General features: G+C 41.5%; 1 protein-coding gene across 10 annotated transcripts in view; it reads right to left on the bottom strand.

Moving 5' to 3' along the window:
* Positions 1 to 2819: 2819 nt before the first annotated feature.
* The window catches only part of scn8ab (sodium channel, voltage gated, type VIII, alpha subunit b), a 58567-nt gene continuing 38280 nt past the window's right edge, over positions 2820 to 23106 (bottom strand). For 7 of the 10 annotated variants that reach the window (XM_024269210.2, XM_024269215.2, XM_024269217.2 and 4 more), the window contains exons 19-28: positions 21037 to 21154; positions 20773 to 20927; positions 18717 to 18890; positions 13966 to 14088; positions 11387 to 11671; positions 11254 to 11307; positions 11040 to 11177; positions 9583 to 9687; positions 9225 to 9495; positions 2820 to 7638 (exon numbers count right to left, since the gene is read on the bottom strand). In XM_024269210.2, the coding sequence (XP_024124978.1) occupies positions 6473 to 7638; positions 9225 to 9495; positions 9583 to 9687; positions 11040 to 11177; positions 11254 to 11307; positions 11387 to 11671; positions 13966 to 14088; positions 18717 to 18890; positions 20773 to 20927; positions 21037 to 21154 (2589 nt within the window). In that variant the 3' untranslated portion in view covers positions 2820 to 6472. The remainder of the gene's footprint in view (positions 7639 to 9224; positions 9496 to 9582; positions 9688 to 11039; positions 11178 to 11253; positions 11308 to 11386; positions 11672 to 13965; positions 14089 to 18716; positions 18891 to 20772; positions 20928 to 21036; positions 21155 to 23106) is intronic. The other 3 variants (XM_024269219.2, XM_024269218.2, XM_036212066.1) reach the window with 1 other exon arrangement.

Here is a 23106-nt window from a genome sequence, read left to right as displayed (position 1 = left end):
TAGTGCCTCTTTCATTGTTTTTTCAAGGACTGGAATCTCAGATGAAGCTCTTGACCTTGTGATACATGTGCTGGGACATCCCGTTCTGTGAATGCTTTGATTCTCCTTCCGTTTTCCTTCCTGCTCTGGAGCCTCCTTCTCCTCCTGCTGTGGGTGAGGAGGTGCTTCACGGTGCACTGTACGAGCTCGGCCTGCTGGGAACAGGCTGCTGACTCAGCCCCGGCCGCTGCATTCATCTATCTGCACTGCAGTGCTGTCTCTGCCCCCCCCGCCGCACAGCGGCGCCGGGATGCTCTCACGCACACACCTGCCGTCCTGCTGACGTCGGACCACGCACGCCCGCGCCGCCGAGCAGGGATCATCTCAGACTTTGATGTTTTGTATGACCGTTGCCATGGAAACGGGGTTTGTGCATCCTCTCAAAGACGTTTTTTCTGGTTAAAATGACTTTTTTGCTCAATATTTGTCGCTTAATTTGTAATTATTTAATTTGCTGTTTTAAGCTGTAAAAGAAAAAGCATTTTTTGAACCATTTATTATGTTGTTGCATTCAAGAGCCTCGTTTCCACTTAGCAGTCCGGTCCGGTTTGATCCAGTATTTTGAACGTTTCCATTGTTAAGTGGACCCATTGAACGGTTCTGACCTCCATCCATAGGTAAATAGAACAGGAGGGGGGGGGGCATTGTTGCCACCTGTTGATTGTATGGTTGTGCTAAAATATCAACATTGTGATTTATGGTGATAAATGATTCTCGATGGTTCTCAAGTATTGATCTTTTATTTTGGTTTGAAGAGGCTGTAAAACATATTCGTCATCCTTTGGTGGGACGTTCCTTTGAGGTGGATGGGGGGGCGCCTGCTGCACCAATGTGTCTGCCAGCTACTTGAATTATTGAATTCAACAATTCTGCTCTAAGTATTGTCACTGCTGTTCATGTTTACTATTATTAACACAGAATTTTACAGATAATTCCAATCAAATTGGTGTCAATGTTTGTCAAAGACAGTATTACTGATTTGCACTAAAGTGTCTTTTATTTGTTGCATAAAATAAAACACAAGTTGTGTATTATGATTGTGTTCAAGCTAAAAAGTAAACGTGAATATATTTTTCTAAAAAACATGTGTTCTTCTGCATAATGTGAGTTATTAGAGATGATTTAAACCAATCGTTGCACTTTTGAGAGATCGATATCATCATGTATCACGTATCGTATCGTGAGATTCCCAGCCCTATTTGATTGGCAGAAAAAGCATTAGAAAGTGCCAGTATAGCGCTAGGCTAGCGTTTCTGTTTTCCTCTGTATGGCGGTATTCTTCTTAGCTGCAATCTTCTTTCAAACAACGTTAACTTCCCGTTCCAGACGATGTACTAAAAGTGAAGACAGGAAAAGACGAGCAGCTGGATGACCTCCATGGTCGTTGCTTTTCTAGTCGTGTCCAGTTTTCCCCATACTCGCTATTATTGTGCGTTCACCATGTTCTAGTGCTGTCCGAATCTACTCATTCCAAAATCCAGTGCACTAGAAATTTCCCAGAAGTCTTTGCGAAAACTAGCGTGCATCGATGCTCACTAGATTAGCGAATATAGACCACAATGCATTGGGGTCGAACAATTTTGAACAGAAAAACTTTTTTCAAATGTAATATTTGAATACACCATCCACATTTTCACCATCAGAACACAGTGGAGTCATAAATGAACATCGTGAAATGTTCATATTATCCGATACGTCATATCCGGCGATTAGGAAAACAAAAGAAAAGTCGTGAGCATCGTGTCTGAATTCTTTCAAAAATTCAGGGCACTAGATAGTTTTTACTAGGGGTGTAACGGATCACGGATGATCTGTGGTCCGTACGGATCACTGGCTATGGGTCGGGTCACACGTGAACCTCGACTTTTTCATTTAAGATTTAATTTGGACATTGGGAGGTGAGGGACGGTAAATATTGCATATTCATCATTCTTTTCTCTCCGTTTTTGTAGGTTTGGTCTCCAGATGTGTAAATGTCATCAGAAACTACACGTTTTTACATTTGTGTTTCTGTTCAAATATCTGTGAGTGTATCTTTATGCTTTGAAGTACTTTGTAAAGGTTTTCTCAAATATATGTTTAAAAGCTTTTGAGAAAACTTATTTTAGACTTTTCTATTCTATTTTTCTTTTGTTTTTTTTTCCTTTTTACTGATCAAAAAATGATCCGAACCGTGACCCTAAAACCGTGACCCTAAAACCGTGACCCTAAAACCAGGACACGATCCGAACCGTGACCCTAAAACCAGGACACGATCCGAACCGTGACCCTAAAACCAGGACACGATCCAAACCGTGAGTTTTGTGATCCGTAACACCCCTAGTTTTGAGTAGTTAGGGATTAGGGAGGGAATTTGGACAAAGCCAATGACACGCTAGCGGTCTACACCACGCCGTGAAAACAAACCGTTCAGTTGAAGCTGAGTGGAAATGCTCGCCTGGACCGGACCGCTCTACTCCTTACCGGACCGTCCCGCTCTACTCCTTACCGGACCGGACCGCTCTACTCCTTACCGGACCGCACTACTCCTTACCGGACCGTCCCGCTCTACTCCTTACCATCTGTCCCGCTCTACTCCTTACCGGACCGGACCGCTCTACTCCTTACCGGACCGTCCCGCACTACTCCTTACCGTCCATCCCGCTCTACTCCTTACCGGACCGGACCGCTCCGTAGAAACCAGGCTTGGGACTGCATCCTCTAAAATCCTGAGGGACTGAGCGATTCCTTCTTCGATGAAATGCTGCAGCGTTCGAACCAAGAACGACACCAGCCAGAGGGACAACTGGAAGGCTGCTTTATTGGTTGGAAATAGATTCGTGCTCAAATGAAGACATTCGTTCACTGGTTGTCAATAACTTTGTCCCATGTGGTTGTGCAACATATGTCTTCGTTCTGACTCTGTTAGTGGCAAAAGAATAATGACAGTCAAAAGATTTTATCTTTCAATCAACCTATTTTCAGATAGAAAAATGAAATCAGTCATGCGACAAAAGAAAAGAGTGAACCAACATCTTGAAATCAATAAGAGGGAGTAAAACAAAAGGCAAGCTGTTTCTCTGTTAGCCCATTAGCCAGCAACAAGGAAACACAGAGAGCACGAACTAACATGACTTTACACGGTGTTAGTCCACTAACACTATGCTATGAGTTTTAGTCTGAGATCATTCTTCTTCATCGTGCTCTGTTTTGATTGGCTCTGTGGGTGATGAGGTCATCACTGCTGATTCCACTAAATAGAAAGCTAAAAAGGCACGTGCCGTTAAGAGATATTGCACAGTTAACAAACACACAGCAGACACGTTAAAACAACTTAACCTTAAATCATTTGACAGAATATTAAAAGTGACGGTAAAATGAAAGATTATTTCAAACCCTTCGGGGAGGCGGAGGGTTTCAGCTGCAGCAAGCAAAGCTTCATCACACAGAGTGGTTCGTGGCTCACAGGCAACCCTCGTGAACCAGCGGCATCGCGTCCGTCTTTTCGTTTGCAACAGAGGAAATCACAAGCCAGACGTCGTCACACAGGTACAGAAAGGTATGCTGGTTGTGCAGTCCTCTCCCCAAGGCAGACTCCACGATCCACAGCAAGCAGCCAGCACAACACCATGCACCGAACGCTCAAACCCACAATGCCAAAGTGCCGAGCAGGCTTGGTTTTGGTTTTTCTCCTAACGTCCCCCCAAAGAAGAACACTTTGACTTTCACCTCGATGCAAGGAGTGGACAGGAGAGTTACATACATCGTCCTAAAATAAATATATATATTTATATACATATACTATGTATATAAATATATATGTTTGTGTGTGAGGAGGAATATATATATTGTATATGTTGAACTGTATATGTGCGGGCTGATTTATAAAGTTTCTAAATACTTTTTCCATTTTTTAAATAAAGAAATGTTTAGCTTACTTCAATGTTTTTGTGAAAGTGACCCCCCAAGAAAAGAAATCTACCCCACTTAACAGCGCATCACAGCCTAACAAGTGTGACGAGGGACATCAGCTGGAAGCCATTCTATTTAGGTTTATTAAGTGTTACATTATTAGCTGTAGTTTTTAAGGTAATCCATAATTATAAAAAACTACACATGCTGTTAAAACAATATATTACAATATTTATAGTTTCTTAAAAAGTCCAGTCTTCGTTCACTTCGTTTTTTAACCAAAGGGATGAAGAATTAGCTTTTGAAATAGGATTGTTTTCTCTGAAATGTCACACCAATACTGTACAGAAATCTTGGAGTAAATGAACGGTGGTGGATTTTAGCTTCTCATCAATCCGCTTTATTTGGTTGACACCGATTCTGATTCTCATGCAGCAACTGGACCTTGAAAATGGCTGAGGGCGTTAATCATCAACAGGAAAAGTGACATCACTGCACAACAGGAAGTGCAAAAGGTCGACTGTGGTGCTCAGGCTCACAATACCAATGAAATACATCCGGCGCCCTCAGGTTATTTGGTAGTTGTAATGGGCGGAGCAACATGAGGAGAAACGGTCAGAGAGGAAACTCGGGGCGTTTGTTCAAGCCAACAGTGGACCTGTGATCGTCTCTGAACACAAGCAGCCTTCAGTCTCAACCACAACAAGCACGAGCAGTGTTGGCGTTTCACTGAGATGCCTCTAGCCCTATGATTCTGGGCGGAGCCTCCACTCACCCAGCCAGGATCCCTGTTTACCTGAATGACATTGAAAAACCTAAAACGTGATTTCATAAACACTCCCATCACAATCACTTGCATTTTCTTGCAGAGCTGATCTATAATATCTCCTGAGAAAAAGAGAATTTTTCAAGCATTGCATATGTGTTTAGTGTCTCTGTCTATTAACAGCAAACGATAGAAATGTAGAAGGGGCGGGGCAAACTCCACCCATTTATGGGCAACAAGGGGGAACAAGGAGGATCTCTTTGGCTTCTCCACATTCAGGGTTCTCATCAACCATTGCACAACAGAACACCGGTGATTCCACAAGACCACTTCCCTCTCAACTGGATCCAACGTATCATCCTTGAACTTGTAGCATAGAAAAGCAAACATAAAGTACATTTGCAAGTAAATCAGGTTGATTTCATCTCTTCTCAGCCCTTTCAGAAAGGTCTATCCCCCCTCAGAGAAACATTAAGAGAACGGAGGGCGTCACTCTGACTCCTCCCCAATCGCGCAACGGAAAGTCAAGGCAGATGGTATGGAGCGTCACATAGGTGGATGGAAAGTACGAATGGAAGCTTTAAGCTCTGTAGTGCGGTGCCTGAAAAACAAGACAGTTCTAGAAGCAAACAGGCAGCTTTCTCTTCACCTTTCACAATAAAAAAACACCAGCAAAGAAAGAGGATGTGTCTTCTGTCTGCCTGCAGGGACATCATTTCCATGAGGCGGGTCGAGGCGATGACCCGACGATGTCATCGCTCTCATCCCGCCGACCTGCTGCTAATTCAGCTGCGCAAATAACTCTGATCTTCCAAATTCTGTGAAAACGTCTCAGTCGTACAGTTGAGCCACCAGCGTGGTCTTAGTATTAGTGTCTTGTGGACTATGCATGCAAGATTTCTGATCAAAACATGCCATCATGCAAGTCATTTTTATGCATTGAACAAGCACATTATTTATGTATTTGTTTGGAAATCTTTCTGAGTAAATGTAAGCCCTTGGCCCAAGTTGACTCCAAAATAAACAGACCTTTTTTTTAAACCAATTTGGGTGTGAAAGCCTATGTAACATAAAGGAACATAAGGATCAACAAACAGACAAACAAACGTTTGGATGTGGAGATAACAAATCAGTAGAGGAGTTAAGTGACATGGTTAAACTGTTTTTTTTTTCTTTTTCTTATTTATCAATTGCATTTCTGCTGCTAAAATAAACAATTTCTAGCATTAAATAAAAAAAAGTTGAACCCCTTTCGGTCTCTGACTCACCAGTGGACACTCTGCCACAGAGGAAGCCACGCGCACACATCTGTACATTGCAGTGCTCAGTGACACAAAAACTCGCCAGCTGCTTGGAGAGATTTTTTGAACATGAAGCAGCTAACTGGTTTTACTTAGACAACACGTTCTTCCACAGGAATCTGCTCCTTTTCATCCGGGCACCATCTCTTAAGATAGAGTCACTTCTCTTATCTGTAGACCCATGGAGGGAAAGCACCAGACTTTTTCTGGTCTGTTTCCATTTCCTTTTCGCTCGATCAGCAGTCTAGATAGAACAATGTAACACAGTATGCTGATTATATTTGGTTTGACCAAAAGTCATAGGTTCTCGTGCTTTTACAGACCACGCTGCTTCCCTCTGCGCTGATAAAGTCTGTAAACAAAATTATTGAAGACTATTTTTTCAGACTTGCAATGAAAGAATCTGTACATCTGTGTGAGTGATATTCCTCCCGCTTTGCAACACAATAATCTTGGTTGTTGTTCGTCCTCCAGTCTAACACTTAGATTCTCGTACGTCTTTTTGGTTTCGTCCCTTCTCTTTCCTCCCTCCTTTGCCCTCGTTGTTGTCGTCCTGTTTTTCCTTGTCAGGTTTGGTTACACTTTCATAGGAGGGCAGAGAGGCTGTGGAAGGAGTGCCCTCCTTCTTGTCTTGTTCCTGATTGTTACCGCCGTTCTCCACGGTGTTGTTGACTGGTTTACGTTTGCAGACGAAACCTCGTCGGGCCAAGTAGACGCGGTAAGCCCTCTGTATGATCCTGGCTGACACATCCTCCTGCTTCCGCCTCAGCGTGGTGGTAATTGGCTCGTAAGAGACCTTTGAAGGGTTAGCTGCAACAAAACGTTCCTCCATTTGTTGCCTTAGCATGTCCAGCTCCCCGCTGTCACCCAACACGCGCTTGGTGAAAGCGAACAAGATGTCCAGGCAGTGGATGCGGTCTCCACTCACCATCGGCATGTCCATGGCGATCAGCTCAATGGTGTTTGGTTTGGGCACGCGGAGTGGGTGTTCAAGTGCATCAGCAAAGTCAGAGAGCTTGGCATAGGTGATGAACTGGGACGCATCAGGGTCAAACTTCTCCCAAATTTCATAAAAGGTCTCAAAGTCGTCCTCGCTGAGCGGGTCGGCGCTCTCCTCTGTGGCCACGCTGAAGTTCTCCAGGATGATGGCAATGTACATGTTGACCACAATTAGGAAAGAAATGATGATGTACATCACAAAGAAGAAAATGCCCACCGATGGGTTGCCACAATCTCCAGTGGCAGGGGTGCCAGCGTTCTCCAAAAGAGGGTCACAGTCAGGAGGGTAGTTGAGAATGGGCAGCAGCAGGCCGTCCCAGCCAGCAGACGTGGTGATCATGAACAGGATGATCATGCTGTTGCCAAAAGTCTCAAAGTTATACATGTCGTCTATTCCAGCCCCGTGTTTCACATAGCCAAAGTTGGACATGCCAAAAATGGAGAAAATGAACATGACGAGGAAAAGCAGCAGGCCGATGTTGAACAAGGCAGGAAGTGACATCATGAGAGCGAACAGCAGAGTCCTGATTCCTTTGGCCCCTTTTATGAGACGGAGGATTCTGCCGATTCGGGCCAGTCGGATCACCCTGAAGAGAGTCGGCGACACAAAGTATTTCTCGATCAAGTCGGCCAGAAACATCCCTGAAGTTAAGGAGACACAAAAGAGAAAAAATGTTCAGTGAAGAAGCAGGAAACATCCCAAAATCAACAGTTTTTTTTTTTTTTTTACCAACGATGTTGGAATTGTCGTCTTCTGGTTCACCCAGCATTTTGTTTTTCTCATTTCTCTGATATTGTGTTTTGTTTAGTCTTGATTCAACCTGCTGGCACAGTGGCAACAGGGTTTTTTCATACATCAAAAATTCAATTCAGTGGTGTTTGTCTCTTTGGGGCCTTCCTCTTTTAAAGTTTCGTCAGGGCAGATAATGTTCAATAGGGAAGTTGGTTTGATAACCCGGACCCTGGCAGTCGATCCCCTCTGCTGTACCTCTCATGGGGTCTAGATTAATATTGATTCACTAAAAATTTTAGATTATCTATCATTGTTATTATCCACATCAGCTGTGGGGATCTGTTTTCTATTCTCATGTTCTTCACCTCTCCTCTATTCTTTATTCTTTATTATATGTAACTCTCTGTGCTTCTGTTTGGTGTAGTGTGATTCAGGTGTTGTTCCTTTTTCCCACTCCCCTCCGAGGGAGGGCCGTGGACCATGCCTCTGGCTCGTCTTGCCCGTGGACCACGCCTCTGGCACTTCTTGGCCGCGGACCACGCCTCCGGCTCTTCTTTGCCGCAGACCACGCCTCCAGGTCGTCTTGGCCGTGGACTACGCCTCTGGCTCGTCTTGGCCATGGATCACGCCTCTGGCTCTTCTTGGCCGCGGACCACGCCTCCGGCTCTTCTTGGCCGCGGACCACGCCTCTGGCTCGTCTTGGCCGCGGACCACGCCTCTGGCTCTTATTGCCCGTGGATCACGCCTCTGGCTCTTCTTGGCCGTGGACCACGCCTCTAGCTCGTCTTGGCCGCAGACCACGCCTCTGGCTCTTCTTGGCCGTGGACCACGCCTCCGGCTCTTCTTTGCCGCAGACCACGCCTCCAGGTCTTCTTGGCCTTGGACCACGCCTCTGGCTCGTCTTGGCCATGGATCACGCCTCTGGCTCTTCTTGGCCGCGGACCATGCCTTCGGCTCTTCTTTGCCGCAGACCACGCCTCCAGGTCGTCTTGGCCGCGGACCACGCCTCTGGCTCGTCTTGGCCGTGGACCACGCCTCTGGCTCGTCTTGGCCGTTGACCACGCCTCTGGCTCATCTGAACTCTATTCAGATATATACTTGTAGAGTTAGAGTTATTTCTTCTTTAACAGTCCTGGTAAATCACCTGTCCGCCCTGGGAGAAGATCTCTCCTTCATGTGGACATCCCTTGAGGTTTCTTCGGTTTTCCTAAATCAAGTTTTTTAGGAGTTTTTCCTCTCGGGGAAGGAGGATCTAAGGACACGGATCACCAGTTTTATTTAGTCTGTTTAGTTTTTAGCTATTGTTTATATTTCATGACTGACCTTCTTCTTCTGTACCATTACAGGCATGAAGCCCAATGAGACTTTCTTTTTTGTGATTTTGGGCTGTATAAATAGAACTGAATTATATGTTGATTAAATAATATTTGATTTTTGTGAAAGGTCCCAGACCATCTCAGGTCAACCCCGCCCCTCTCTTCTTTGGAAGACCTACCCACGATTGAAAGGATGACCACCACCACATCGAAGATGTTCCAGCCGTTAGTGAAGTAGTAGTGTCGGAGTGCAAAGAGCTTGAGCACAAACTCGCAGGTGAAGACCACGATGAAGATGAAGTTGATCCAGTAAAGGACGTTCTCCGTCTCCTCTGACTGGTCGTCTGTCTCCACCATCATGGTGACCATGTTGAGGCAGATCAGCATCATGATGGAAATGTCAAAAACCTGCTGGGTCACAAAGTCGAACACCATCCCCTGGAATTTGTTCTGAGGAGAAAATCAGGAAACAGATTGTCGACTGTCATGTTTCCCTCACAAAACCACTATTTCTGCGTACAGAAGAAGATGGTTTACTTGTGGTCTGGGTATTGGTTTTTGAGGTTTCTTGGACCCCAGTTTTTTCATTGCGTTGTAATATTTCTTCTGTTCTTCAGTCATGAAGATGTCTTGACCTCCAAAGTAAAGTGAGAAAAACAGTTTGGTTACAATCTGTTAGTTTTTGTTTAGGACATTTTTATAAATGAAGAAAAACATTTCCACAATTGTGCACATACGAAATGTGAGTGTATAGTTTATTATTCATATATATTATTACGCAGAGAGATGAATAACCTCTGCTCTTCTTGTGTGAATGTTTAGTCAGCTTTCTCACTACAGTGATTCTCCTGATCCTTTCCCTATGTGTTTCTACACATAAAAACTCAATCACACTTTCCGAGATTTCAGTAATCTTGGTATCAAAACGTTTAGCTCGTTCAGGACATTACTGCTTGTAGTTTTTGTATTCATAAACGTTACAGTTTTTGAAATATTGAGCATAATATGCCCCATAGGAAATGACTAAGAAAATCTTTACATTTCTAAGTAGATTAACAACAAACCTTTAAATATATTCATGAGCTACGTTTTCATCTCTTACAGTAATTAAAAAAATAAGAGTTTAGCTGATATTTGAGTAACTTTTTTCTAATTTAATTTACTGACAAATTTTTAGGCAATTTAGAGTTTAGGTAGTAATTAAACACTATGCTAGCCTTTTTGGATAATTTGTCACCTACTGAGGTTTTTTATGCTAACTTGGAGTTTAGCTTATATTTTAGCAACAGGCTAAAGTTTTTGGGTAATTTGTTATTTACTGAGGAATTTTGGCTAATTTGGAGTTCAGCTAGTATTTAAGCAACGAGCTAGCTTTTTTGGATAACTGGGCATCTACTAAAGTTATTTGGGGCTAATTTGGAGTTTAGCTCATATTTAACAACAACCTAAATATTTAGCCAAATTGGCATGTATTAGGGATTTTTAAGCAATCTTACTGCACATTTATCAGAAATTTAGGTCACCTTCAGCGCTCTTTTTTATAGTTCTCGAACAAAATTTCCATTATTTTGGAAAATTAAAATTTTGCAAATAGCTTTTGCATTTTCAGCAAATCCCTTCAGCAACTGAAGTAAATTACTTCACCATTTTCAGTGAAAAGCCTCAGAATCTTCAGTGATACTTTCAACAAAAAGCATTCACTCTAGCATTATCGCAGGTTATGTTGTAATGTGCTGCTGACTCCAGTTTACCAACTGTACTGATCATTTCAGGAAATTCCCAGGTGTAACTGATCTGGGAAAACAACTCTGAACATTTTTGTCTCAACTGACTTTTTCTTTCAAATTTACAGAGGGTTTCCTAAAATAAACCCCTCATGACTTTACTCTCAAAAAGCAGATTTTACGCAATAAAATAAAGTTAAGTTTAACAAAAATTGGGACAATTCTCATTTAGACCCAAAGCAGTATTTTCTGAAACCAAAAGAATCTTATCTTTTTCTTCTGTTGGTTGAAGTTGTCGATGATGACACCGATGAAGAGGTTCAGGGTGAAGAATGAGCCAAAGATGATGAATATGACAAAGTAGATATACATATACAAGTTGTCCTCATAGATGGGCTGATCTTCAACCTGAAAAATGACAAAAATAGTTTACAGTACAAAGAGGGAGCTGAAAACGCCAGAAATGGAGCATGCAGAATCCTACCTTTCTGGAATCTATAGCTGCATACATAATGTCCATCCAGCCTTTAAAAGTCGCCTGTTAGGAGAGAATGTGTTTAAAATCTTTTTATTTCCCAAGAAATCGTCAACATGAACCACCAATGAACATATCTCACCACTTGCAGCAATGCCAGGTATCCTGCTCCCACATTGTCAAAGTTTATCTTAACATTTTTCCATCGGACTTCGGTGTGATTGTCATTTATGAGAGCGAGACACTCGGTTTTGTTGTTGACTTGATCTGGGAGGAACATCTCCTCGGCTGTGTCATTATAACAGAAATAGTACTTTCCAGCGAACAGGTTGACACCCATGATGCTGAAGATGAGCCAGAAGATGAGACACACCAGCAGCACATTCATGATGGAGGGGATGGCCCCCACCAAGGCGTTCACGACCACCTGAGGAGAGCAGCCAGGAAACACCAACGTTACCTGAGAGTCCTACACCTGCTGCACACAGGTGTTCACAGGTGAGACCATCAACACACACTCAAGTGGAAATGCACATTTTTTTTCATCAGGTTTTTGTTTTTTAACTCATGTCAGTCTTAGCGAGTGTTCCATCCTCAGCAGCACTCAAAACTAATCAAACGTCAACTGGGATTTTTGAAGGAATTTAGGAATTTTATTCTTTAGACTCTGTTGGAATCAGCCACAAATATGAGTGTAAGTAAACCGCTTATGAAGACATTCAAAAATTCATTAATTAACTACTTATAAGACATTAACAAGCAGTACTAATGTGTATTAAGCTGTTTCTAAGACATTTATTTATTTATTATACATGACTTACGAGTTTAGATAAAATTCATGTAGACGTTTATTATTCATTAATCCTTTATAAAAAACTCTCAATATTAGCAAAGTTCTATAAAATTCTTGTAAGTTAATAATAAATAAACACCTTGATACCACATTACTAATGCTTGTTAATGTTTATGAGTAGTTAACTAAGGAATCTTCTTATAAAGTGTCACAAAGAAAACTTTAGCTTGAGAGATCCTTATAAAATTTTAGTTTACAACCACAACCAGAGTTTAGTTGACCTTTGACCTTAGGAAGAGACTGCCATTAAAAAAAAAAAAAAAAAAAATCAAACAAAACCTTTAGGTGTGTCTACAAATTTAGTCTCCTCCAGGAGATTTGAGCCAGAGGGACGTGTTACAGCCGCTAAGGTAGTGGGGGCGGAGCCAAAAGGGTGTTACAGCCGCTAAGCTAGTGGAGGCGGAGCCAGAAGGGTGTTACAGCCGCTAAGGTAGTGGGGGCGGAGCCAGAAGAGTGTGTTACAGCCGCTAAGGTAGTGGGGGCGGAGCCAGAAGGGTGTGTTACAGCCTCTAAGCTAGTGGAGGCGGAGCCTGAAGGGTGTGTTACAGCTGCTAAGGTAGTGGGGGCGGAGCCAGAAGGGTGTGTTACAGGCGCTAAGGTAGTGGGGGCAGAGCCAAAGGGGCGTGTTACAGCCGCTCAGCCATTGGGGGTGGGACAAAAAGGGAGCGGCCATTCACTACAACTCGTAGCTTAAATTTTAAACAGAATTGTATTATTTTTAAGTAAAATGAGCTGTTAAGAGTGCTGCTTTAAGGAGATTCTTTTTACTCAGTTGTATTTTTATGCTATCAGTTATCTGTATTTTTTATGTCCAAGTGAACATTTAAAAATATTGTTACACTCCTTCTTAACGTATCCAATCAACACTGTTTCTGGTTGTACAAATATGTCTGTGGTATCAGGCATATAAGACGAGAAGTCACTTTTTTATATAAAAAATAAACCCTTCAAATAAAATAAATGTGCATTTTTCCACACAAGCACCATGGAAACAAAAACTCATCAAAGCGATATAGACAAGCATTACATGTCAAAATTCCTTGTTATATTGTGGTGTTCTGTTTATAATGCAATACTGCCACAGTGCAGCTACATGATAACTTTATAGTTCTGCAAAACGGTGATCATGATATCATGGTGATGAGAATCACCAAGGAATGATGAGCAAGGATGGCGAGGGAAGGGAGTATGCAACCAGAAGTTTGTTGGTCTTCCAGTGTGACAATGCCAAAGCCAAACTGATAGGATCAGGGGGTCCAGGCAGAGCATAAGTCAGAGAATGCTAAGCCTACATACAGGCAGGTCGGATTTCTTTGGGATTTATTTTTCATTTTTGTTGCAACAACAAGAGGCTGATCCAAACCCTCACAGGTTTGAGTGGAAGTCGACTGGTATTAGAGCAGAACCAATACCTACTGCGGTGAAAGGTAAAGTTGTTTTTGGTTCCTCAGAAATGTTAGATGGTTGAGGAGAGTCTCTGCAGAATGCATGTTTGGAGTGAAAGTTCACACCAGCCTCTCTGTTGTTTCTGAGCTAGCAAACAAAAGCGCCGAGTTTTGGTTGTAATGTGGTGCATCTTTCACTGAAAAATGTTGGGGTTCTTTTTGTCAGTACTTTTGAAATCAGTGCTTAAAACTGTAGTATAGAATATACTTATATGAAATGAAATGTGATCAATCAAATCAGATGCATCACGACCATCTGAAATGATCTGCATCCATGCAAAAAGAAAAAAGTCTTTTCTGCTTTCAGCGAGTTAGTTTAGTCCTTAGAAATATTTGGATTTTTCATTTTTCCAACTCTAACATGCGTTGATCTTTTTTTTTTGTCATGCAAAAGGACCAGCTGCCTGGTGTCTGGGGTCTTACCCTCATGCCTTCAAAACGTGACAGGGCCCTGAGGGGTCTCAAGGCCCTCAGTGTCCTGAGTGATTTAATGGGGCCTAGATCGGAGTAACCCAAAGCATTAGCTATAAGGCTGACTATAGACACCTACACAGATAGAGACAGAAGGAGAACGAAAGACAGAAGCAAAGGAAGAGAGGACCCACACAGTTAGATGGGAAGTAGAGAGAAACGGGGACCCTAAACCAGCTGCAAACAGCTGAGCCGATGTAAACAAACAGAAGAGCTCTCTTTATATGTCAGAAGGTTTTCTTGACATGAAAGTAAACAGTAATAGGGCTGATTACAGTAGACAGAGATTAACAAGTTCACTCAAAGGATTTTTTTTTCTTTTATGTGTTTGTTCGTGTTTGGTTTAGTTTGGCAAGCCAGTCTATCTTGATAACCAGCTTAACAGCACAGTGCGCACACCTGGAAAGAAACTTATGGTTGACACAGTGAAAGGAAGAGAAGATAGTCAAACAAAGGGATAAATTAGAGGAGAGATGTGTTCACAAACACTAAATCAATGTGACACAATAATATACACACAGTACACAGTACGAAACAGTACGAGTTCCACACCAGAGGGCATTTTACTTAAAGAGGGAAGAGAAAACGCAGGAGGTTGAGGACAACTTTCAGGGTTAGAAGAGAGGATAACCTGTGAAAGTAGGAGCCCCACCAAAGCACACAAACCTTACCCTGGACCCCCAAACACCGACCTCTCAGTCCCTCTCCACAGCTGTACAATGTCTCTCTTAAATTATAGAGACACATTTATAGGAACCTGCTGTAAGAGAGAGGACAGGTAGTATTAGGCTGGAGGAACGAATGGATCCACAGAAAATGCAATGTCTGATGGACTGTCAGGCAGGACCTGTAACACATCAGGGCTGACTAGATCTGGGAAATCAGTCACTGACAGCTGTTTGCAACACACTTTAAACCAGGGCTCCCCAAACTTCTCCTTGTGAGGGCCACACAACTGTTTTCTTCTCTGGTGGGGGGCGGGTCGGAAAAGTGTACCAATCAAAACCTAAACGTAAAGATTTATAGTTTTCCAGAAAGCCACGCAAAGCCAACTTCTACATAATACATTTCTGTAATCTATCTTCACAGAAAAAATAAAAATAAAACATTTTAAAAACTAGATATGTAGCATTACCTGTGACAGTTTAATGGCTGAAGATGCTGAAACTGTTGGCTAAAAATATTGAAGCTGATAGCTAGCTAAAATATTAGCAAAATGCCAAATTAGCCGAAAAAGCAAAAAAACTAAAAAAACCTAAATTAGCCAAAACAGCTAGCATGTTGCTAAATGCCAAATTAGCCTTAACAACTGGAAAAGGTCTAATTTTACCCAAACAGCTAGCATGAAGCTAAACTATGAGCTAAACTCCAGATTATCTTAAAAGAATGAAAAAAGACTAAATGAGCCAAAACAGTTAGCATAAAGCTAAAATATTAGCCAAATGCCAAATTAACCTAAAAAACTGAAAAAAAAAACACAAATTAGCCAGAACAGCTAGCTTGTAGCTCGAATGCTGGTTAAATGCTAAATTAGAATTAAAAACTGGAAAAATGTCTAATTTAGCCAAAAAAGATAACATAAAGCTAAAATACTAGCTAAACAAATTAGCCTTGAAAACTGGGAAAAAAGCCCAAATTAGCCAAAATAGCTAGCATGTAGCTGACATTTTAGCTATACACCAAATTACCTAAAAACTAGAAAAAATATCTAATTTAGCTAAAACAGCTAGCATAAAGCTAAAACATTAGGTAAACTCCTGTAAACTCCAAAAAAGGCCCAAATTAGCCAAAATATCTAGCATGTAGCTGAAATTTTAACTAAACTTCAAAATAGCCTAAAAACTGAAAGAAGACTGGATTAGCCAAAACAGCTAGCATAAGGCCAAAATATTAGCTAAACTCAAGATTAGCCTAAAAAAAACAGAAAAAAGCTCAAATTAGCCTAAACAGCTAGCATGTAGCAGAAACATTAGCTATATGCCAGATTAGCCTAAAATGTCTAATTTAGGCAGAACAGTTTGGGGGGCCGGGCCAAATGTGGAGGAGGGCCGGATCCGGCCCACAGGCCGAAGTTTGGGGACCCCTGGTTTAAACTATTTCAAAAGTTAAAAATAGACATGATTCATAATTCAGCAGTTTTCCCGTTTAAAATGATTAAATGTCAGAGGAGGTCACACGTTTGCATTGTAACTGATGCAGAAACAGACACATTCACAGAAAGAGGTTAGAAATACATTTCTGAAAAGTTGATTGAAGAAAAATAAAAGAAAAACACAAAATAAGGGAAGTGGAAGTTTTAACCCGAGCTATTATTTGAGCTAATCATCTAAACATGTGGTCACAGGGTCCCAGTTATTCAGAATTAACTCCTGTGGAATTATAAATGGAAGTGTGATGTCCATAGACGAGGTCCTAAGAGGTTAAAGCACCAGCTGATCAGAGTTTGGAAGTCCAGCACTTATCTCCACCAACAACCAAATTCAAATGTGAGTTGTCTGCATTGGCTGAAAATGTTTTCATTTGACTGTCCATTCATGTTTTCTGGATCACGTAAAAACAAAGAGCAGCCCAGCCTGCTCCAGCAACATTCACACATCTTCAAAATAAAGGGGAGAAAATCTTTTTTGGGCAGCAAATCTGAAAATATGCAAAAACAGGAAGTCCCACACAAAAAAATCCTAAAGGATTTCCTTCATCCTCACATCCTCTTGTGTTCTGTCCAAATGTCTGAGAGGAAACGTGGTCTACGCTATGATAGGGACTCACATTGAAATACATTCCATGTACTTTAGGTTTACTAGTGGAACCGTATAAACTAGAATTCTGCGAAACTACAAATTCAAAAAGCTTCTGGTCAGCCTAGCGTTACTGTCTATGACCCCACTGGGAGTGGGATTAACAGGTTTAAACTCTGTCAAAGTGGACAGGTTTTTGTTTGCCACTATTAGAAAACTATAACAAATAAATAAATCAATAAATAAAAGTACCTCTAAAATAAGAAACCAAGACATAAACAAACTACAATAAAACAACCAGGGAGGAAAATTCCCGTCCTGTAAGGGTAACCAACAAAGCCTTACACAGAGGACTGTTGTGTTTCTAGAAAAGCTTAAAGACTCACAACAATGACAATCAACCTTTTGTGTTTTAACATGTTTTTGTAGCATTTTTCTCATTCTGCCTAAAAGAATATACGATTAAAACTGCATTTCTGAATATGTCTTCATTCAAATCCCGAAAACCTGATGCTAGAAAAATCTCAGACTACTGATGCAGCTTCTGAAATGGGCGGGGCCAAAGTTTCCCCTCCCCCTGCATGCTCCCTGGCTCGCTCATGCTTATGAGTGCGAGACATGATGAGCGTACGTCTGGATTGATCCAATATTGATCGCCAATATTTTTTCGTCGCTAATACTAGCTTGAAGCTAAAAGCTAGGGCTGGAGCGCGCAAACAAACATGGCCGACAAGGCTCAAATAAACGCAAAAGCCACAACACAATTGGAGATGATTCACAACGGAAATAAATGAAATAATTGACGCTTAATAAAACAAAAAAAAAGTCAGTTATTCATTTCCGTTGTGTTGTGGTTTTTGTTGTGGTGTTGTGGCTTTTGTTGTGGTGTTGAGGCTTTTGTTGTGGTGTTGTGGCTTTTGTTGTGGTGTTGTGGCTTTTGTTGTGGTGTTGAGGCTTTTGTTGTGTTGTTGTGGCTTTTGTTGTGGTGTTGTGGCTTTTGTTGTGGTGTTGTGGCTTTTGCATTTACGTAATCTGTGTCGGCCACCATACAACCGGAGCTCTCAGAAATGGGGAGGGGCCAGGGTCCCTTCCAGCCAAAAGTCCCGCCCACAACCCATAATTGCATTTCTAATGAGCCACTGTGCACAAAATATGTCTTAAAAAATAACAGAGTCTTTATAATTTTGGCTAAAAACATCATATTTAAAGGATCACTGGGACCCATTTTACAATAGAAAAAATATGTTTGGAGTGTGACTGTATGTCCAGTAAAAGTATGTTCTGATTCTCATTTCTTGATTCTTCCACTTAATTCTGAATAGACTGAAGCTTTAGCCACGTGCACCCATCTCTGTCTCTCTCTCTCTAGTTTCACTGGCTGGAGCCGTCTCCAGAGTACTGACTGCACTACATCTCCCAGCAGCCCCAGCGCACAGCTCCTGGATGCTGCTCAGCTTTCTCTCATCTGCCAATCACCCACAGGAGACTTAAAGGGTAACCAAACCAGGAGGTCGGAGGCTGACTCCGCCCACAGCTATAATCAGCCATCAGAAACATGCGTTTTAGCGACTATTTCCAATGAGACGTCTGTGGAAATGCGTTCAAAACTCATGTTCGTCCATAACTACACACATTTTTAAGACACTATTACAGCTCCACGTAAAAACGTGTCCACTGAACATGTTGGAATCTAAATTATTTGCGCTGAAATTCCCTTTTCTCAGCTTCAGAATCCACTGGAATTGTGTTAATTGGGTATAACTTACCTGTTTTTACAAATTCTTTAACTCCAAATATTAATCTAATGTCTCTTAATGTTTTTTACTTCAACAATGTTCCCAGATAAATCAAACTTAAGAGGTTTTTCCTCAAGAATGTCTGTAACTCACCATCTCTGATGCTGCAATGTGAACATACAACAACTGTGACTTGAACATGTTTGAGGATCCAACCAAAAGTCAAACTTACATCCACGATGAAGAAGTCTAACCAACACCACGCGTTTGTGAAGTATTTGACAAAGCCATAGGCCACCCATTTGAGCAACATCTCCAGGATGAAGATGTAGGTGAAAACTCGATCTGCATACTCCAGAATGATGCGGACCGTCTTCCTCTGTTCAATGTACACGTCTTCAAAGGCCTAAAGAGCAGAAACACAGAGAGGAAACCACATCAAAAGTCACTGGATGTACAGAACTCTGTCTCCCCCTCTGGTCACCGGCGGGAATCATCTCCAGAGTACTGACTGCACTACATCTCCCAGCAGCCCCAGCGCACAGCTCCTGATGCTGCTCAGCTGACTCTCATCTGCCAATCACCCACAGGAAACATCAGCTGTTCAGAGCCTAGCTTGGAGCGAAGTATTGTTTGTGCCATCCTGCCTGCATTACTGAGCGTTTCTGTCTGGACCGTATCTTCTCCTTCATCTGCTGCCTGCCCTGACCCTCGCCTGGACTCCTCTAGTATCTTCTCTGATGACCTCATGGTTGACCTCTGCCTGTCTGACCCTGATTTAGCTTTGTGGACGTTAGCTGTGCTTCCTTCCTGTCTGCCTGTTTGTGACAACATTAAGCACATTTGCTGCTAAACAAAATTCAAATTTATGTTTATTAAACAAAACAAAAAAATATTTTAAAATTAAACTTTGACAGTAAAATGTTTTAAATCAAATGAAAAACGCTGAAGGAGAAGTATGGGGTCAAATCAGGATTTGCTTAAAGTGAATGTAGAAATAAAATGTTTGAAAAGCAGGGACTGTAAATTTGAAAAAAATGGAAATTTGAAACTAAAAAAAAAACTATTACCAATTAAAAAACGTTTATTTGTACTTTCAACTTTCCTCTTTTTTTCGTTTCTTCTTGTTTGTTTTCAGTTTCAATTCAGAATTTATGAGTTTTTACTGCTGAGCTGATCCTAATCTCACATGGGGGCGGGGCTTTGAGCTCATTGGCTATCGGGACATGTTTCCCATCACTTCTAGAGGTAATGATGATGTGACGTCTTTTCTGCTGCAGATCGCCGTCTGTTTGTTTATGTCTGTTTATGTCTCTGCGGTCCGACCAAACGTAGAGAGCAGAATCACGACTCGCTAATATCGCGGCGCAGCTTTCGTTCTCTCGCTGTTTGGTGGATTTTTTTTCAAACAACTTTGCTGCTGATGTTTTCAATGAACCTCCTCTGTGCTGTTTGTCACAGCTTGAAGAATTTTCATCCTAGTTTTCATCCAAATGCTAGACTTATTTTTCTATGAAAGTTTGAGCAAAGAAAAAAAAAAAAGAGAGAAAAGTGTGAAAATATTCATGTGTATCTGAGAAAAGTGTAGAAAATCTGTAGTGAGGAGTCCTCGCTGTCCTCACTGTCACGCCATGGGAAACGCGTCCCGGTAGCCAGTGAGCTCAAAGCTCCGCCCCCATGTAAAATTAAGATCAGCTCAGCAGCGAAAACTCGAAAATCTAAATTGAAACTGAAAGCAAAGAATGAAAAACAACAAAAAAGGAAAGTTGAAAGTACAAATAAACATGTTTTAATTGGTAATCAAAAAAACAAATCTGATTTTTGTTGTTTTTTAATTTTTATTATTAAAAATTACATTTTTTTTCAAGTTTTCAATATTATTATTTTAAATACAAAATTTTTCATTTTTATTTTCAATCATTCTTTCAAGTTTTCAATATGTATTTTTGAGTTTAAAACTGGTTTCAAAATGTTTCTTTGTTTTAATTTACAATCCGTCTAAGCGGATCTTGCTTTGACAGAAGTCGATGTTTGTAGATTGTAGAATCTCTTTTTCCTTCAGAAAGGTGCAGAACCAGCTGAACGTCACACTTGATGGGACGTTGGAGCACTTTGTGTCCATTAGTCACAATAACGCACAAGAAGATGATAGAAACCGAGCGGTGGACGCTCCTGCCCTCCTCCCCCCCCCAGCCCTCACATTCACACAGACGACGGCGTCACACTCCTCTAAGCTTCTAGAACGCCTCTTTGGTTTTGTGTGTTTTGTTTGCAGTGTTTGTGTTTACCAGGGCGCCGCTGCTCAGCAGGATCATGAAGATGATGAGAGTCTCAAACCAGTTGTGCTCAACGATCAGGTAGCAGGTCTTCCTCAGGAACCACCAATGTTTTCCCCAGCCGTGCGTGATGGGAACATCGCAGCACTTGTATTTCGCAATACATTCTGAGGGATAAAACACAAACAGTTCAGTCAGGAAGAGCGGTATATGGTCATGTCACAACTTTAGCCAAAGAAGTGGTGTTCTTCATATTGCTGTGATGACAGCAGGTACCATCGGTCCAGCAGGCATCCGGGTCGACGTACTCCTCCACCACCTCCACCACAGCCACCTCCTCCACGTCCGGCTTGATGTCGATCGTGCTTCCCTCAGATGAGCTGGTATCATCCAGCTGAGACGAAAGCAGAGCAGACAGACCTCTGATGACGCAGCAAAGAACACGATACACCTACGTGTCAAAGTCGAGGCCCGGGGGCCGGATCCGGCCCTCCAGGTAGTTCTGTCCGGCCCTCCAGATCATTTTATTTTATTGTTATTAATGACCCGATGTTATCTTGAGGTAATTTCTAACTTGTATAATTTTGATAAAATATATTTTTATGGAGAGTAAAACATTGAAAGTTATTTAAGGTTTAAGTTGATTTATTCTGGAATAATATTCCTGACTTTTTATGATGCAATTATATTAATTTACAATTTTAAAGCTTTTAAACTATTTTGACATTTACTGAGATTCTTCAGGCTGTTTTGGACTTTAGCTAATATTTACACACTAGCTATTTTGGATAATTTAGGCTTTTTTGCTGTTTTTTAATGCTATTTTTATGTTTGGCTACTTTTTCAGCTACATGCTCGTGGTTTTGGAAAACATACGTTTTTTTTTAGGAAAATTTAGTGTTTAGCTAATATTTTAGCTGGCTACCAGCTTCAGTGTTTTTAGCTATTAGCTTCAGCTTTTTCAGCTTTAGCTGTCAATTTCAGCAACTTCAGCTTACAGAATTCACACAAACATCATTGCAGATAAGACTATAAGTCTAGTTCATCATTATGTCAAAGAGTTACAGTTTCAAACATGTAGTTTTAGAGTGTTTAAATGTTTCTCCTGTTCGGCCCGAGACCTAAGGTGAGTTTTGGATTTTGACCTCTTGTGCGACTCAGTTCGACACTCCTGGTCTAAACGAACATATTTTGTTTGCTGTCATGGGTTTAGCAGACGTGTTTTCCACATACGTAATCCCAGGGAAATGTTATGGACGATTATTGTTCATGTTTTCTTCCTATCTTTAGATGAAACCGAATTATTGGGAACTTGAGCTCCAATGGACGTTTTTACTAAAATATCTAAAAGGATTTGTGACCTTGGTAACAAAATACTACAACTTTTAACACCAGAAGAGTTGTTATTATAAGAGGATTGCTTCGTTTGTCACGTTTCTTGTAAAAAAGCAGAAGCAGACTCGCTGTTCAACTTTGCATGTGACACAGTCTGGTGACAGAGAGTGTCGCTGCCTCTTCTGAAGTGTCAGCAAATAAAAAACGCTCTCTGTCCGTTTTCAAACAGCCAGACGGATCTCAGCATTTCTGACTGCTGCGCTCTGTATGTTTCCCTCACGCTGTGTGTCCTGTCAGCTGGATTTATTCCAGAGAGGATTGTTGTTGTTTGCTTGTTTGCAGGAGGAGCGGGAAAGCCATGTCAGCCTCGTGCAGCCAGTGGTCCAGCTGTAGCACCACCACAGGATTCAGGTCAAGGTGACCCACAGAATGAAGCTCTCTGCAGTCTGAGCTTTGAATGGTTCAAGTAAATAAACAGAAAAAGATCATTCTTAATTAGACAATGCAATCCACGTGTGTCAAAGGCCCGGGGGCCGGATCCGGCCCTCCGAGTAATTCTATCCGGCCCTCTAGATCATTCTATTGTTATTAATGACCCGATGTTATCTTGTCCTCATTTCTAACTTGTATAATTTTGACAAAATATATTTTTATGGAGAGTAAAATATTGAAAGTTATTTAAGGTTTAAGTTGATTTATTCTGGAATAATATTCCTGACTTTTTATTATTCAGAATTATGTTAAAAAGTTACAGTTTTAAAGTTTAAAAATTGGTATTCTGTTAGCTTTTTGGACTATTTTGGCATTTTGGCAGTCCGTCTTCTGCTTAAAGCTCGGAATACCGCCTTTAGGTCAGGAGACGTGCAGGCCTACAGCGCAGCGAGGCCTGAGCTGAAAAGGGGAATCAAGAAGGCCAAGCAGGTATACAAAAGGAAGATAGAGGAACACTTCTCCAACTCCAACCCCCGACGTATGTGGCAAGGACTACAGATCATCACTGACTACAGGACC

Source organism: Oryzias melastigma, linkage group LG5 (assembly GCF_002922805.2).
Source record: "Oryzias melastigma strain HK-1 linkage group LG5, ASM292280v2, whole genome shotgun sequence".
NCBI lineage: Eukaryota > Metazoa > Chordata > Actinopteri > Beloniformes > Adrianichthyidae > Oryzias > Oryzias melastigma.
Note: the sequence above shows the minus strand (reverse complement) of the source record. Positions and strands in the feature narration are given on the sequence as shown.